A 17,701-nucleotide genomic window follows, 5' to 3' on the forward strand; every position below is an offset into this window, starting at 1 on the left:
ATGATGTGCCTGTCTCACGTGTGCATATGACATTATTAATGTTGAATGCAAGCATGAATAGTTATTTGTCTAGTTGTTAATTCTTGTGCCCTGCGATTGACTAGCGAGCAGTCCAAGGTGCTCACCCGCTATCTTGAAAAGGGTAAACGGTAGGAAATGAATGAATGTTGGCGAACATTATTGAACACACAGTATCATACTGTGTGTTGGTATTGTACATGCTTATGTGAAGTGGGGGTGTCCATTTAGTTTCTTAATGAGAATCTTCTCCCTTTACAGGTACACCCAGCTTTGGCTTCACCACAGCCGAGGGCTTCTCTTTTGCTGACCTGGCCAAAAATACAGAAGCCTTCGCATTTGGAACAGAAGGTTAGATTTAGGGCTGCAACTGATAAAGATTTTAATGATCGATTAATTCATCAGATCAAAATTCTAAATTTCCATCAGTACATTTTTTCAAATTGGCAGTGCACAATCAGGTTACTGCATGAAAATCCCAGAGCTCTTAAAGCAATAAATTATGAATGAATAACAAAATAAATGTTGACTCGTAGACTGTATGGAAGATGGATGTTTCACTAACCACACTGGGCAACAACAGCAGCACAGATTGACTTAATAATCACACGACACAACGAATCAATAATGAAATTCGTAGCCAACACAGTGAATTATTGATTTCTATCAATTTTAGTGATTCATTTTTGCTGCCCTAGTTAGCTTGGTTCTTTCTTTCATGTCGTCGATGGTGACATTTTGTATTGTATTCAAATGTCTTGGGCTTGTGTGTGTGTGTGTGTTTAGATTCCAACTTCTCTTGGGCTAACGCAGGCGCTGCTGTATTTGCTTCTTCGGGGCCGACATCATCCAACATCAACAATGATGTAGGCGCAAGTGAAGAACAGGACTCCCCAAAAAATGTTGACATACACTTTGAACCTATCGTGTCACTGCCAGAGGTACTTTGTTCGCACACGGCCGTTCACACAATATGGATTATGTTAGCACTTCATTTTGTCACTGCTGCCTCAGTTCTCCTTCAGAAATACTAGGCCAACATACAAACCTGTTCACGATAAGCGGGATGTCTTGTCAGTTGTGTGTACTGCATTTGTTATGATTTGATCAAGCCATAATGAAGGCCTTGACAAAAAAAAAAATTACTGTATACTGTACCAAAATCAATATAAAATTTTGGAGAGACTAAACTACCTAACCCTAACCTGCCAATTGTGTCTGTTAAATCTGTGGTCCGTTAGTTCTGGGACTGTTAATTTGAGGTTTTACTGTACTGTGGTACCTCAAACCAGACTTGTAGCCAGGGGCTTTGAAGAAATTGATATCCAAGACCTACAGAAAGATTCACCAACTTGTGCCTCGGATTCACTTAGGTTACTGCTAACAGTGATTTGTCGATGTCAGTGTTAAATCCATTCTATGCACACAAAACTGGCGTTTTTGCAAGGCACGGAGTTGTCAAGGGTCACGTCGGTCCGACCCCAGAAACGGGCAGGAAAGGGATTGGTCTCAAAGTATAGTAAATTGATGGATCTCGACTGATATTTTTTTAAAGATCTTTGTACGTCAAGGAGGAGCAGTTAAGCCTGGGTTGCTGGCAGCAGATTACATCTGTTTTGCTCTGTTGAGTGGCAATGAAAAGGCTCAAGCCAACAAGTAGTCTTAGTGTCTTATATTGACTTATAGTCTTATATTTATTATTATTATTATAGTCAAGTGTGACAGTTTGAAGGCCACATACACGATAGCGTCCTCACACAAATCAAAATCTGCAAGCCATTTATTTTTAAGGGTATTGTAAGGTGAGTTTGCAATGTTATTATTGTTTCGGGATCAGAGTTTTGTGGTATGTTTACACTTTTAAGTATTAATATAGGCAATTATTAGCCTTTTTTTGGGGGGGGGGGGTCAGTTACATGCATTTTTTCGCTACTAGCGGCAAGGCTCTGAATATAATAGAACTGGAATCAAGATTTAAACTGTTTAACTTTTAAGTGATGAATGCATTAAGAGGTGTTAATGAATCAATTCACGAGGGGACCTGTTGCTGTCCTCAATGCCATCCTCTCTCAGGTGAAAACCAAGTCTGGAGAGGAGGACGAAGAGATCCTCTTCAAGGAGCGTACCAAGCTGTACCGATGGGACAGGGAGCTCAGTCAGTGGAAGGAGCGCGGCGTTGGCGACATCAAGATCCTCTACCACCCGGCCAAGCGTTTCTACCGGATCCTCATGCGGAGAGAGCAGGTCTTCCGTGTTTGCGCTAACCACATCATCTCGCAGGCGATGGAGCTGCAGCCTACGAACACTTCGCCCAACGCTCTCATCTGGACCGCCACAGACTACTCGGGTACACGTAGACATCAAGTCATGTCAATTTTCTTTATATAGCGCAGATGAGAGAACAACAGCAATGATGTGAGGTCGCACGGTGTTTTTTAACGGTCCGCTTGCTGATCCTCGTGCTTTCTTGTGTTTCCAGACAGCGCCGAGGGTGCCGTGGAGCAGCTCGCGGCCAAGTTCAAAACCCCCGAGATCGCCGCGTCCTTCAAGAAGACCTTCTCCGAATGTCAAAGCCACATCGGCCACAATGACGACGCGTCGTCCGGCCCCGCGCCGATGATATCTAGAATTCAGGAGCACTCCAGAGACTCCAACCCGCAGGTGTTTCTCGCCGTGGAGGCGGACGGCCAGCCGCTCGGCACCATCACCGTCGAGCTCTTCTCTCACCTCGTTCCCAAGACGGCGGAAAACTTTAGGGCGCTCTGTACTGGGGAGAAAGGCTTCGGGCTGAGGGGCTCCAGCTTCCACAGGGTCATACCGGACTTCGTGTGTCAGGTGAGGAGAAAAAGACAAACAGTCAAACACAGATACAAAATGAGACCACTCATTTTGCTGTCCAGCTACTGATGTCACTCACTAGGCCACGCCCCTTAAGCTTGCAAGTCAAGGTACCGCTGTAACAAGTCTTGTTCCCAGCTTTTCCTTATTCCAAATTGGCGTTATGCTTAAATACCATGTTTTTTTGTTTTTTTTAAACAATTCAACGTACATATATATGACCTGTTTAAATAGGAAAATTCCATAATCACCCATCGTCACTCGCTGACGTGCACGATTTCCACTAACAGCATGGCCGGAAACCGAGCGGAGCTAGTTTACAAAATCAGTCCGCTTTGTCAATTTAGCCATTTGGTCAGTATTTAGCGACTTTTTTAACCGCTCAAGTGACTTTCTCAAAAAAGTAGTGCTTTATCGCCATGGTGGAAACTTTTGACCCGAGGGATGTTTCCAAACCGCAAAATTTTAAATGATGCGACATAATTTTTTGAGAATTAGTTTGCAGACCCCAAAGTCACAGTTTGCGGGCCCCAGTTTGGAACCACTGTAGTTGCCATCTCAAATAATCTAGTGGGAATGTGGATTAGTGTTTCCCGGCTATATCGCGGTTCATTATTTGCGGCCTGGCTTTTTGTTTTTATTAAGCAATCGTTTTTGGGGGTCGGTTATTGTAGACAATATTTACTGTAATGCCCTCACAGGTGGGAAAGTAGAGCCACAGTCGAAGTAAGCATACTCATGCAGGAGCTGCTGTCTATGACAGCTCACACAAAGAGACTCACATGCAGACTCGCTGCTGTCACATGATGCCTACCAGGCCCCACCTCTTAAAGGCACATTCACGCACGCGCACATTACAATATACCGTATTCAATATATATATATTGTGCTTGCAATTTTTCGTGTTTTCAAATTTTTTAAAATAAGTTTCAATGTTTAGCACATGGGAGGAGTGAAGCTACAAAATAATAATAATAATAAAGTGGTACAGAAAATGGATGGTGTCTCTATATTGTGGATTTTCACCTGCTGCGGGTGGGTCTGGAATGTAATAAACGGGGGTTCACGATATTTAAACTGGTCTTCAGAATTACTGGTGCTGACATGGTCTTCTTGGCTCCTGTAGGGCGGCGACATCACCAACAGCGACGGGACAGGCGGAAAGTCCATCTACGGTGCCAAGTTCGAGGACGAGAACTTCGACGTCCGCCACACAGGCCAGGGCATCCTGTCCATGGCCAACCGCGGTCGCGATACCAACAATTCCCAGTTCTTCATCACATTGAAAAATGCGGAACACCTGGACTTCAAGCACGTGGCTTTTGGCTGGGTTCGACAGGGCATGGAAGTGGTGCAACAGATGGGGAAGCTCGGCACAAAGGGAGGCGTCCCCTCCAAGAAGCTTCTCATTGCTGACTGTGGACAGATTTAGAGTTCTTAAATATTTGAAGCTCGCACAGTCCAATGGTATCAAAGAATTACACACTGACCACAGCACTACTGGTCAAGAGCCACAAATATTTTGTAGGAGGTGACGTTAAGATCTCATACATTGAAATTGTCTATATAATTGTACATTAACTTTTTTTAAGTTTTGTTTTTGTCTTGCATGTGCTTAATTTGAATGCTGGTACTCTTTACACACACATACACTGCCCTTTTGACCAATCTGTAGTTCTAACTTAACAAATAGAATGTTATTTGAAAGCACCATTGCCTTCTAACTGCCCCTGCCATCTCCCTGTTCCATGAAGACTTCCTAATAGTGTTGTTTGTATCCTACCCGGTATTCATTGTTGTCTGCATAAAACATGGATTGTTTCATCAAAAGGAGTTCAGTTCAAGATTCCATATGAGCAAGAATAAAGATGCTTTATGACTAATACATGTGCATTTTTTTGAGTCACCATTTTCCTTATCTGGAAAAAAAAAAAACAGGCAAAGTGTATTTTTTAAGTTGTTGATAAGCAGTACAGAAAATGGATGGATGTTTGATTAAGTTCACATCTACTTTTACAAGCCTTTATTTAGACCAGTATCTGTACTTAAGTCCAACGTGTGAGTACTTTTGACACCTCGGATTATTAAAAGGACCATGGTTTGGCTGGGTTCCTACACAAGTACGGAATTTAAAATATAAATTTCCAGGTGTGGAAAAATATGTATCCAAAATTTAGGACAGCTCTGTTTTCTAAAACAAAAAATTATAATATGTATATATATATATATATATATATGTATCAATCTGTTTTTTTAAGGTGCTTGGAAGTGTTAACGACATAACATTTAAATCAACATGAAGAAAAACAACAAAATGGGTGAATAAAACGTCAAGACTCTTCCTGGCACAAAAACTGAAAAATCCGATATAAGCACTTCACCATTGATGTTTTGAATGATGCCCTGCGCCAATTTGATGCCGCCGTCCGGTCACCGAAGTTGAAATAAGACACCATTGAGAGCCTGAGAGCTGGCATCATCCATCCATCCATTTTCCGAGCCGCTTCTCCTCACTAGGGTCACGGGCGTGCTGGAGCCTATCCCAGCTGTCATCGGGCAGGAGGCGGGGTACACCCTGAACTGGTTGCCAGCCAATCGCAGGGCAGAGCTGGCATCAACCCATACATAAATACACCGAATACACTGTATGTGTAAAACAGCATTAGGGTTAGGGTTTTCAAAACATGGACAGGGTTTCAAATTAGGGTTTTGAAACAGGGTTAGGGTTTCAAAATAGGGTTTCAAAAACGGGTAGGGTTTCAAATGAGGATTTTGAAACAGGGTTAGGGTTTCAAAATAGGGTTTTAAAACAGGATTAGGGTTTTCAAAACAGGGTTAGGGTTTCAAATTAGGATTTCAAAACAGGGCTAGGGTTTCAAAATAGGGTTTTGAAACAGGGTTAGGGTTTCAAAGTAGTGTTTCCAGACAACATTAGGGTTTCAAGACAAGGTTAAGGTTTCAAAACTTTATTAGGGTTTCAAATTAGGGTTTCAAATTAAGGTTTCAAGAAAAGGTTAGGGTTTCAAGACAGGATTAGGGTTTTCAAAACAGGGTTAGGGTTTCAAATTGGAGTTTCAAAACAGGGTTAGGTTTTCAAATTAGGGTTTTCAAAACATGAATAGGGTTTCAAATTAGGAAATCAGGAAAAAGTTAGGGTTTCAAGAAAGGGTTAGGGTTTCAAAACAAGGGTTGGGTTTCAAAGTAGGGTTTCAAGACAAAATTAGGGATTCATGAAAGGGTTAGGGTTCTAAATTAGGGTTTCAAAACAGGGTTAGGGTTTCAAATTAAGGTTTCAAGACAGGATTAGGGTTTTATATTAGGTTTTCAAAACAGGGTTAGGGTTTCAAAACATGGGTGGGGTTTGAAATTAGAGTTTTGAAACAGGGTTAAGGTTTCAAAATTGGGTTTCAACGCGGGTTTAGGGTTTCAAATTAGGCTTTCAAGACAAGGTTCGGGTTTCAAATTAGGATTTCAAAACAGGTTAAAGATTTCAGATTAGGGTTTTCAAAACAGGGTTAGGGTTTCAAAATATGGTTTCAAGACAGAATTAGGATGTCATACAATGGGTAGGGTTTCAAAACATGGGTAGAGTTTAAATTTAGGGTTTTAATACAGGGTTAGGGTTTCAAAATAGGGTTTCAAGACAGGATTAACGTTTCAAATCAGTGGTTCAAAACAGGGGTGGGGTTTGAAATTAGGGTTTCGAAACAGGGTTAAGGATTCAAAATTGGGTTTCAACACGGGTTTAGGGTTTCAAATTAGGGTTTCAAGACAAGGTCCGGGTTTCAAATTAGGATTTCAAAACAGGTTAAAGATTTCAGATTAGGGTTTTCAAAACAGGGTTAGGGTTTCAAAATAGGGTTTCAAGACAGGATTAGGGTGTCAAACAATGGGTAGGGTTTTCAAAACATGGATAAATTTTCAAATTAATGTTTCAAGACAGGATTAGGGTTTCAAATAAGGGTTTCAAAACAAGCATTAGAGTTTCAAATTAGGGCTTCAAAACAGGGTTAGGGTTTCAAAACAGCATGAGAGTTTCAAATTAGGGTTTCAAAACAGGGTTAGGGTTTCAAATTAGGGCTTCAAAACGGGTGGGGTTTCAAATTAGGGTTTCAAGACAAGATTAGTGTTTCAAGACAGAGTTAGGGTTTCAAAATAGGGTTTTAAGACAGGGTTAGGTTTTATAATTACAGTTTCACAACACAGGTAGGGTTTCAAAATAGGTTTAAAATTAGAGTTTTGAAACAGGGTTAGGGCGTTTCAAGACAGGTTTAGGGTTTCAAATTCGGGTTTCAGGACAAAGTTAGAGTTTCAAGGAAGGATTAGGGTTACAAAACATGGGTTGGGTTTCAAATTAGGGTTTTAAGACAGGTTTAGGGTTTCAAATTCGGGTTTCAAGACAAAGTTAGGGTTTCAAGAAAGGGTTAGGGTTTTAAATTTGGGTTTCAAAACATGGGTTGGGTTTCACATTAGGGTTTTGAAATAGGGTTAGGGTTTCAAATTAGGTTTTCAAGACAGGTTTAAGGTTTCAAATTCGGGTTTCAAGAAAGGGTTAGAGTTTCAAATTCGGGTTTTAAGACAGGTTTAGTGTTTCAAATTCGGGTTTCAAGACAAAGTTAGGGTTACAAGAAACGGTTAGGGTTTTAAAGTTGGGTTTCCCGACAGGTTTAGGGTTTCAAGACAAGGTTAGGGTTTCAAGAAAGGGTTAGTTTTTCAAATTAGGTTTTATAAACAGGGTTAGGGTTTCAAAGTAGGCTTTCAAAACAGGATGAGGGTTTGAAATTAAGGTTTCAAGACAGGGTTAGGGTTTCAAATTAGGGTTTTCAAAACAGCCAGTTTTCAAACAACCATTGGCACTCACACCTATGGACAATTTAGAGTCTTCAGTTAACCTTCCTTGAATGTTTTTGGAATGTGGGAGGAAACCGTAGTACCCGGAGAAAACCCACAGGGAGAGTATGCAAACGCCACAAGGCGGAGGAGGCCGGATTTGAACCCAGGTCCTCAGAACTGCGAGGCAGATGTGCCAACCAGTCGGTCACGGTGCCGTTCGACTGGGATACCCATCTCAGTAAAAAGGAACATTTTATCTACTGATTTATTGATTTGATGCTATCGGTGATTATTTGTGTTTTATGATGCATTGCGTTTATGTACAGCACTATTTTACCTGCGGTTGTTTTTTTTTTAAGTGTCCAACATTTTACCCATCTCGGGATTTCCAAGGTGTAGTACCTATCTCGGCCACTTTGTGAGGGTGGCAGCAAAGTTCGCCGAAGCATAGAGCCCGCCCCCGATGACGTCAACAAGATGTAAATGGTCCGCATCGTGGCCCGCTCGGCCTTTTTCGTCTCACGGCAGGATTGGGGCCGCAGGTTTTCTGTCTCGGGAAGATTGAACACCAAAGCGGCTAAAATGATCATCTACAAGTGTATCATCACCGGTAAGGAATTCCTCTTTGACCTTTTAACGCTCGCCGGCGCCTAAGTTATTGTGCGAGTGGTCCAATCAAATGTTTGAGAATAGTTTGGAGTTTACGCACGCTAGCTCGCCCGGCTAACTCGTGCCGTCGCCTTCCTAACGCTAACTGGATGACGCCATAACGACGCCTATTGTTCGCGGTTTGTCGTTACGTAAAAATAAATAAATAAATAAAATCGAGGATAAATTAACCGACCCAAGAACGTGTCGTAACGGCCTGCGAACGTTGATGGCGCCCCGCAGTCGTGTGGCTGCTCGCTTCGAGTTTAAACTGAGGGAACGCGTCTCCCTGGCCCATTAAAGTTAGCAGTAGCATCGCACCCATGAGATTTTTCGAGCCTCTGGGCTTAAATGGCGGCCGTCTCAAACTAGTAGAAAGTGGCACTCATATGGTGCAGGAAAAACTTCACTAATAAGACACTTGCTCTAGTAGTATGCCGAGTTGTCTTACAAGTGAGGACAAAGCGCGTACTAGTACCATGGCCCTTATGGTGGACATTAACGATATCCAGAGGCCAAAAGCGGCACTAGTAGTGGGGAAAAAAGCTTTACTAGTAAGAAAGTCGTTTTACTAGTACACTGAATTGTCTTACTCGTGAGGACAATGAGCGTAATTGGACTGTCAAATATCCATGTTAACTGGGAAGGCTGGCAGTGAATGAGTTATTTTATTTTTTTTTATAAATTGCTTTCCATAATTGTTTGTTTTCCACTTAAAAATATCCAGTCTTTTTTTCCCCCCTTAGACGATGAGATGTTCTCAGACGTCTACACCATCAAGGAGACTCCAATCTTCTACGAAGTGGAAGGAAAGGTAAGCCGGTGACGTGCATGGCACAAGGAAGGGACGTTTCTCAATGTTGACTTGGCGACTAAAGGACAGCTCATTAGTTGTTTTGTCAGTCATCCGCTGCTGTAACGTCACATAACACGTGAATGACTAACCTGGATTTGGCTTTATTTAGACGAGGTGTCACAATGTATCGATGCATCGACAAATTATTATCACGTAAATCAACTATTTTGATGATCGAGCTGTTTTGAGCCAATGTGTAGCTAAAAATTGTACAAATCCTGTAATTTCAGCCTCTCAACAGTAAATATTCTGATTTAATTAGTCTGTGAAAGCAGCCTGATTATATTTTGTTTAATCAAAATAAGACATTTATAAACATGTGCTTTTACTTTAGGAAATGATGAACATTTTTCCTATTTTCCTTACATGTTACAGACCAACCCAGTAACTAAATCCTAATTTATGAGAAAGTCAGTTTACTCTATTATGAAAATAATCATTAATTGCAGCTGTAGTATGAATAACCTGTAATTTACAAGTACTTGAACTTGAAGCAGCCTCCGATATCAAAATAGTAGCACTTCGTGTTACTCAGTAGCGAATAAGTAGCTCTGTTTCAAAAAGGTTGAGTACATCACTCCCTCCCATGTGATATTGGGTCATTTTTATTTGGAGTTTAGTCATTAAACTAATGTAAAACATTTATTTGATTAATCGATTGTATCATCCATTCTAAAGATATTTGGTAATGACCCCCAAAAAACATTTAACCAACAAATGCAGTGATTTCCAACTTAAGGAAATTATCCAACTAATAACCACTTAAGTGGCCTGAAAATTATTAAAGGTCTCGGTTTTCAATTTTGTCGCAACCTTTGGTATGTCCAATCAGGGGTTGCCACAGGGCTTTACTTAGGACTCATGTGAGTGCACAGCAGTGTGCAAAAGTAGGTACCATTTATTCCCCGCTATCGTGTTTTTTGGGGGGGGGGGTTATTATTAGTTGTTACTCTATTTTTTTTATACTGTTTATACAATTCTTTAATCATTGCGCTTGCCTTTATTATAAGTTGGTTTAAAGACCTTAAGACATTTTTAAGTACTATAAATGTTGTTTTAAAAAAAAAAAAATCCCTAGTGTGTATTAGAGCTGTAAGAGTTACATAGTTTTTATTTAGCTTAAGTGACAATTCGCAATGAAGAGGTTGGCTATCAAAAATCTATTGGATTCCTCCAACATGCACTATTGAACCATATGGAATGTGACCTCCAAGTAGGTGGTGCCTACTGAGTTGTCTCACGTGTGTTTTAGCACATCGTCAGGTCACACGACATTGATGAGACTTTACTCGGCGCCAATGCTTCGCTCGAGGACCAGGGGGAAACCACAGACGCATCTGTAGAGTCTGGCGTAAACATTGTCCTCTTCCACAAGCTGCAGCAGACGACCTTCGACAAGAAGAGCTACCTCGTCTATATCAAGGAATACGTCAAAGCGTACGTCACCCCTTGTTTCTGTCTGTAACATGTTTTCTTTGTAGATTGATTGACATATTTTAGGATGTTTTTTAACTTGGTCGCGCTAAAGTAGGCTAACAGCACCCGTTTTCTTTCCTGTTCAGCTTAAAGGCAAAGCTGCAGGAAACCAACCCTGACCGAGTGGAGCAGTTTGTGGCCGATGCCGCTGTGGAAATCAAAAAGCTCCTCCCGGGTTTCAAGAATTTTCAGGTAAATACACTCTGACACGATCAATGCAACATGCAAAAGTGTGATTCTTATACATTCTTTTCCCTTTTGGTTGAACCCTATTCAAGGATCACTACAGTGAATCATCTTCCTCCATCTCCCCCTGACCTCTGCTTTATCTCCAGCTATCTCCAAAATGTTCCCTCTCATCCCTAAATCTCCTATTTGTTCTTCCATTTCCAGCATCCTTCCACCAAGAGCTAGAGAGCGAGATATGTAGAGATTAGGGGTTGAATGATTTAAAATGTTTTTGTAGTCTGCGCAAAGGTGATGAGTCATATCTTTTAAGCCATCAACTCGCTATCCATGCAATTATTTGCCTTCAGCCTCCAAATAGACTCACTTGTCCAATCACATTCAGATACCTTCACATAACTGCAGGGTCACTACTACTAGGTACTACGAGTACCAAAAAATCACAAGAGGAGGAAATGCTTGACAATGTATAGTAGCGACCCGGCGTCTGACCATCTCAAATGGATTCTTGCTGGAGTTCGCTAAGCTCAGACCATTTGTAAGAGTGTTGTTTTGTTTATGGTGTAGTTACGGCCACCTTTTACTGTTCATTTTCACAAAGACGATCGAACATTGGGTCATTTCATTGCATAGGCAGCCACTACAGTGCATTGTCTACCTTTCTCTGTTCAAGGAGCGCATTTGAATTTGACAACAGCTGACATGAAGATTTAGGCTGTTTGTCAGCTGGTGTTTGCCTTTTCAGATGGGCATGCATTGATTAAAAATGCAACTCCACTATCATGCTGAATGGCCAGTCTCATAGTGTAGGACATCATAACCAGGCTCAAAAAATGTTGAGCTTTTATCATATTTGAGGATAGACTTCCATATTTTGAAAGTGACCTTGGTACCAGTCTTGTTTTTACTAAAATATTTCCACGCTTGAGGCACCACTGCTAGTGTGCCACACAGGCCCACCACCTGTTGCCTTCTGTGCGCCATCCACGTTATTGGCAAAACACTTGATTGGAAATTAATCGCCAAAGCTATAATTCCATTGTACAGTGGTAAAGATGTCAACTAATCGGTTCAACTCATAGTAGAGCTGTTAAAAAGATATTTTAATTGGTTAAATACAATATTTAGAGCTGTGAAGCAAACTTAAGTCTCCTGGAGCATTATACAAAACGCTTATTTTATTTGTGCTTAAGCAACAAATATGACTGCTCACTCACTAAATTTGTTTTTCTTTAGTTTATATAGGTCATCTATGTAAGGATGTTTATTTGAGAGTCTGTGGATACATGAGTTAAATCCCAGTTTTCTTTGTCAGTTTTACACAGGTGAGTCCATGAACGTTGATGGCATGGTTGGAATTCTGGACTACCGTGAGGACAATGTCACACCTTTCATGCGCTTCTTTAAAGACGGCCTGGTCACTGAGAAATGTGTAAGTGCTGTGCTACGTGTCCAGAGTCAAGACAATGTAATACATTACTTAAGGACACTTTACAAAAAGAAGTTAAACATAAAAAAAATGATACTATATAGAACAAAATTCAAATGGAGTATGTCAAATGTTGGATACTATTTATTGTTTTTGTTGCAGTAACTACATGGACTAACCTCTTTGTCAACTGGCGGCGGCTGCTTCTGCCTAAATGCCCCAAGAGCAGAGTGCATCATGTGCTATATTCACATCATGGCCCACCGGACAATGGTTTTTAATCTTTATTTTTCCTAGCCATCATCAGTGTTTGACTTTTTTTTCCCTCAGTAAAACTGAAGGAATATGCTCAAGGCTCCCAGATTTGGACTTTCTGGATTTTTTTTTTTTTTTAGCAAAGACAACTGCTTTCCTTCATGTTCTGGGTTTGTGGTTGCATTCAAAATTCCATCTGCCGTTTGCTTTAAGTTGAAAATAAAGCTGAGTACCATCTCCAGCTCGTTTACTTTTTTTATGGGATGCATAGTGTTCACATGAGGTCAACAGTAATTGAAATCATAGCTTGATTCATCGTTGGTAAGTAGCAAGAAAATAAAATTTTGTGTTAAAGCTTTCCAAGGACTTGGGATAGGGTTGCTCTCAAAGTACTGTATATGTGCAGATGTACACACTAAAAAAAAGTGCAATTTTTATACTTGTGGTTCATTTTGAAGTGACTTCACATTATAGGATCACATGTGTACAAATTAGTTCGAGATGAAACAAAGGAAAGCATACCCGTTTAGACTGAGCAAGTGTCACGTCTGCCTCTAATTACTCGAGAAAATAGGTCCTCAGTCTACCATTGAGTTACATTCCTATGGCCAAAACACAAATTTGTACATTCACTGGAACATGCTGTATAGTCTTAATGGAATAGTGAAGTCATGCTTACTGTAGGTTTGTGGAATGTAAAACAGTAAATGTAACTTTTAACACTGTAGACAAATTCATTCCGACATGTCTGTTACAGTATATACATCACGTAAACTATATACAAGCATGGTGCACAAGGGGTTAGAACATCCGGTTTGGGGAATCTTTGATCTGGCCTTCATGTGTTTTCCCAAGGTACCTGCTTCCACCCACATTCCAAAACCATGTATGTTAGGCTAATTGAAGACAGAATTATCCACAGGCGTGAGTGTGAAGGGTTGTCTATATCTAGGGGGTACCCCCCCACCGTCGACCCAAAGTCGGCGGGTATAGGTTCCAGCTCACCTGAGAACCTCAGGATAAATGCTGTAGAAAGTTGATGGGCAGACACAAGGCCATAAATGTAAAACAGCACAGCAATTGCACTGTTTGTTCAAATGTGATACGAGCACACTTGCTTCATCTCAGGTAATTACTGCCTGTGACGAGTCTAATCAAGCAGTCGTTTTAACTAATACAAATCCTGGTACACGCATCAGATTTGGGTGTGGTCAGACAGTCAAGTCCTTAAATATTAAAATCCAAAGCAGCATGTTTCCACCTCACATGGTGTACTGTAAACATGGCTAATGGGGGTCCGCAGTTGCCATAGCAACAGGGAAAGAACAACAAGGGAAGATTGAAAATGAACTTTACTGGACTCCCCAATATGGAGGGAAACGCTTTCATTGTCTTTAATGAAAAGAAAAAAAATTATGATAGTTAATAATATCTTAGACTATTGGCATAAGTGAAGTAACAAGTGCGTAATGCCGGCAGGAAAAGAGGAACTTGGTGGAGTTAGGCTGTCTGCATCTCCTCTTCCTCCTCCTCAGGTGACTGGTAGTGCCTGTACTCTGCTTTCAGCTCCCACGTGCTTTTGTGAACACCTTTGCTGTTGTACGTACCAATTTCCCTCATGATCTCTTTCAGGTAGGTCTGGATGACAGTGCATAAACACGTCTGGATTTTAAAGGTCTCCTCACTGATTAGCTGATAAGTTGAAATCGTTTGGATCTCAGCATGACAATGAAATCGAGCATATATTTCCAAATGGCCCTTCTATACAGATGTCAAACAAGTCCTGCCACTCGTTTTATGAACCTGTGAAAGCTTGTCTCTGATTAAAACTAGCTAATACTTAATAGTTAAAAGTGCTAATAACCAAATGCAGGGGTAATTGTTACGGTTCCCACAAAGACAATATTGGGTAAGGGACAAGAATTGAAACTGCCTTGAGGTCTAGCCTCTTGGCTAATCTGTAAACAAACACAGTACAGCTAAGCTTCTGGCTAACAGAAGTCCTGGTTAGCCACATTTTAAAAATAAAACTAGTGCAGTTCAAATGCAACATCCTGCAGCATTTAAACAGCCAAAGCAATAACAAATGCCATTGTTAGTGTTTTTATAGTATAATAATTCTGTGCTCAAACGGTTACTGCACTCGTGTGCCATCTTTCATTTCCTAAAGATGAAACTTGATCTTACACTTTCGTAAAAAGAAAATAATTGAGCTGTTGATTTTTTACACAAAAGATAGTTTTTTCTGTACAATGTATGAACCAAAGCGTGAACTTAAAACCAAGGTATATACTGTTAAACCCCTAGTGATTATACATTGTGTTTTTATAATTGGCAACCGTGACTACTGAAACAAGTTTGACACCCCTGCTTATTTAGCCACTGTATTTCAAATGCTGGGTAGGATCTCGTCTTGTCGAGTGCAGTGATTCCCAACAAAGTGTGCCACGGTACATAAGTGTGTCATGGGAGATCGTCAGGTGTGCATTGGGAAAAAATTATCCAATTTCACCGAATTGCTCGGAAAATTATCTAGTGACGGCAGATAATGAAACTTTGATACATTTACAGTCTCTGTAAAATGAAAATAAACATGTCTTCAACATTTGATACTGTATTTTAGGTTAATGCTGAAATGTCACCCGAAAGCCCAATATCCCCAACCTTTTCTGAGTCGTGAGAGATGCCTCAGCTCAAAAAAGGTTGAAACACTGGTCTAGTCAACCAACAGCCACAGAGTGTCACTGTGGTGCTTGGAGAGCCTTGCCTACAGTCTACACGCTGATGAACAGCAGGACTTTTGACAATGGGCATTTCGGTTACTTCAGTTCAGTTAATTGGAGTGCTAGCCAAGTGCTTTGGTAGAGGAATGGTGGCGTGGAGTGTATTGCGGCATTTGTCTCCCACTCAAGCGATGGTTACACAATCAGATGCAATCAGAGGGAGCAGAGGACCTCAAGGTCTCATCAGCACCTACACATTACTGTTCTCTCCTCGCTGGAACAAATCCACTGTATCGACGCAACCCATATGTGTGTGTTGTGTGTGAGAGAAAGAGAACTGGCCCAAATTGGAGCCACAGCAGATAGTGTGAACAAGCACAAACATCATGCTGTGGGCGATTGGTGCAACTAACAAAGCAAGGTAGATAGTGGGCAGGTGTATAGTTTGTTTGTTGCTTTGTTTGTGCTTGTGTGTTTTGCTCACCACAGGTTGCTTGGTAATGTCCACCAGGTCCTTTATGTTGTAGTACTGGTGCTTCTCAAAGGCAGTGAAGAGCATGTCCAACACCACCTGTCGCTCAGCTCTCACCATCTTCCCCTCTGACTTCTTCTTCTTCTCATATTCCACCTGATAAACACACCGGTCGTCACCATTAATGTTGCACTGAGGCATATGAACGCTGACATTTGACTGGCGTGGGAGAAGTAGCGCTCTCACATTGAAGTTGTGGTTGGCCACTGGCTTGAAGACAGTAGTGATGGCTCTCTCCAGCTGCTGTGACAAACGGTGAGGCTTCAAGGATTCCTTCATCTGCACCCTGAAACGCACCACATACACACATACATTAAACAACCATATATTCAATATTCACATACTCTAATGAAGATAAACCAAGCTAAATCGTAACGATACATGACCGTTCTTTCTTACTCCTCAGTTCCCTTAATGAAAGACCATTTGTTGGACAGATTACTGTGTACTAAAATGTGGCCATCTGTAATGTCTGACCAGCATCCAAACCAAATGATCAGTGCAGAACTTGAACACATTAGGTTTTCCCCCCAACAGTGCCATTCCTATCAGCAAGTGTGCTCTTGCAATGCACTTTGTCAGGTTAAATATTGACTAATGGTGGCCAAAGAAATGGTCTGAAACAACAAATTAAAACGTGTTTTCATTGCACTGCACTATAGTGCCGCATCTGCCAATAATACAGTTGCTATAGTGATACCATCCAGTAATCTGCCATGAATAGCAGATTCCAATGGAAAGCAAACAGTTGTCAGAAAGTGGTTTTAAAAAATAGGTGGATACACACACACACAGTTGGATTGCTGTGTTACTGTGTTGTGGCATGTTTCGGTGCCAACATCACACATGGCAGATCACCGCAACTGACTTGTTCGACACAAAAGTGTGATATCATTTTTCTCACTACATATCTTCCACCATATTTGTTTATCCACATCAGTTGTGTCCTTCGACCAACATTTCACGGTTCACTCACTTCTTTAGCTTCATGTAGTTGTCAGTGACAACGGGTCTGCATTCAGCTCTGTGCACCACCATCCCCTCCAGACAGATTTCTTCTACAAAAAATGCCGAACAGGGTCAGATGGCTCATCATGATTCACACAAATGAGGTTCAACCCCTGCATGAACATTTGTGTCATTATGAAAAAACATTTTTATCAACTTATCACAAACATTTGCTCCAGCAATATAAACTTCTGTACTATGATACTTATCAATAGCAATGTTTTCATTGTGATTTGCTGATGGTATTGCGTTGGGGACATTACATTCAGACATCAAGAGCATTCGGCACAAGAAAATAATTACTGTGGCGCAGCAAGGCAACCGTTGCAGCGTGCACACTCGAGTGCTGCGGTGAGGTAAGTGGCCATACAAAATAGGACGATGCAATTACATGCATGCACATTTTAATGCAAAATATGGAACTGTGTCGAAAACAGAATGAATATAAAATTTAAAGGAGTCATAACAGCATGCTCTAAAAAGACCCACAGCTGTCATGCTCACTGATTGTGAGTGACCCTAACCTCTTACGAGTCATGTTCATGTGTGGCTAATTTTTTGTGTGTTGAACACTAGAGGCGTTAAATACTGTCAAACGTGATTTGAGATTTGGATTTTAACCATAATTACTTAAGACAGGTTTACTGTTGACCAGTTTGAACATTAAATGTTGTATTTGTACCACCAGTAGGTTGTTTTCTTCGTGTTTCACAGAATTAAACTTTAGACTAGACTTTAGACTTCTGTAGTGTTTGGAGCTCAATTTAGCCAACACGCACTTTCTCTCAAGAAAACATTTGAATGCATAATTACTGAGGATTAAGTGGGTCACTGAGTTTGCAAAGGTGCTTTGTCAAAGGCTTAAGACCCCTGATCAGTCTCTAAATAAAATCGTACAA

General features: G+C 40.9%; 3 protein-coding genes across 9 annotated transcripts in view; 2 read left to right on the forward strand and 1 right to left on the reverse strand.

Moving 5' to 3' along the window:
- The window catches only part of ranbp2 (RAN binding protein 2), a 26,971-nt gene extending 22,232 nt beyond the window's left edge, over nt 1-4,739 (forward strand). For all 3 annotated transcript variants that reach the window (XM_061791321.1, XM_061791318.1, XM_061791319.1), the window contains 5 exons: nt 280-369; nt 805-959; nt 2,092-2,365; nt 2,498-2,853; nt 3,983-4,739. In XM_061791321.1, coding sequence (XP_061647305.1) covers nt 280-369; nt 805-959; nt 2,092-2,365; nt 2,498-2,853; nt 3,983-4,288 — 1,181 coding nt within the window. In that variant the 3' untranslated portion in view covers nt 4,289-4,739. The remainder of the gene's footprint in view (nt 1-279; nt 370-804; nt 960-2,091; nt 2,366-2,497; nt 2,854-3,982) is intronic.
- Nucleotides 4,740-8,138: 3,399 nt separating this feature from the next.
- On the forward strand, nt 8,139-12,780 carry tpt1 (tumor protein, translationally-controlled 1). 2 transcript variants are annotated; one of them, XM_061792650.1, is made up of 6 exons: nt 8,140-8,299; nt 9,084-9,151; nt 10,446-10,630; nt 10,756-10,861; nt 12,171-12,287; nt 12,447-12,780. In XM_061792650.1, the coding sequence occupies exons 1-6, from the start codon at nt 8,173-8,175 to the stop codon at nt 12,447-12,449; spliced, it is 606 nt and encodes a 201-aa protein (XP_061648634.1). In that variant the 5' UTR covers nt 8,140-8,172; the 3' UTR covers nt 12,450-12,780. The 2 variants fall into 2 exon arrangements, with proteins under 2 accessions (XP_061648635.1, XP_061648634.1); XM_061792651.1 differs by lacking the exon at nt 12,447-12,780 and having other exon boundaries at nt 8,139-8,299; nt 10,948-12,254.
- Nucleotides 12,648-17,701, reverse strand: part of LOC133486870 (general transcription factor IIF subunit 2-like) — a 31,900-nt gene continuing 26,846 nt past the window's right edge. For 3 of the 4 annotated variants that reach the window (XM_061792648.1, XM_061792647.1, XM_061792645.1), the window contains exons 5-8: nt 16,771-16,852; nt 15,981-16,080; nt 15,747-15,890; nt 12,648-14,177 (exon numbers count right to left, since the gene is read on the reverse strand). In XM_061792648.1, coding sequence (XP_061648632.1) covers nt 14,040-14,177; nt 15,747-15,890; nt 15,981-16,080; nt 16,771-16,852 — 464 coding nt within the window. In that variant the 3' untranslated portion in view covers nt 12,648-14,039. The remainder of the gene's footprint in view (nt 14,178-15,746; nt 15,891-15,980; nt 16,081-16,770; nt 16,853-17,701) is intronic. The other variant, XM_061792646.1, reaches the window with a different exon arrangement.

Source organism: Phyllopteryx taeniolatus, chromosome 12, assembly GCF_024500385.1.
Source record: "Phyllopteryx taeniolatus isolate TA_2022b chromosome 12, UOR_Ptae_1.2, whole genome shotgun sequence".
Taxonomy (NCBI): Eukaryota; Metazoa; Chordata; class Actinopteri; order Syngnathiformes; family Syngnathidae; genus Phyllopteryx; species Phyllopteryx taeniolatus.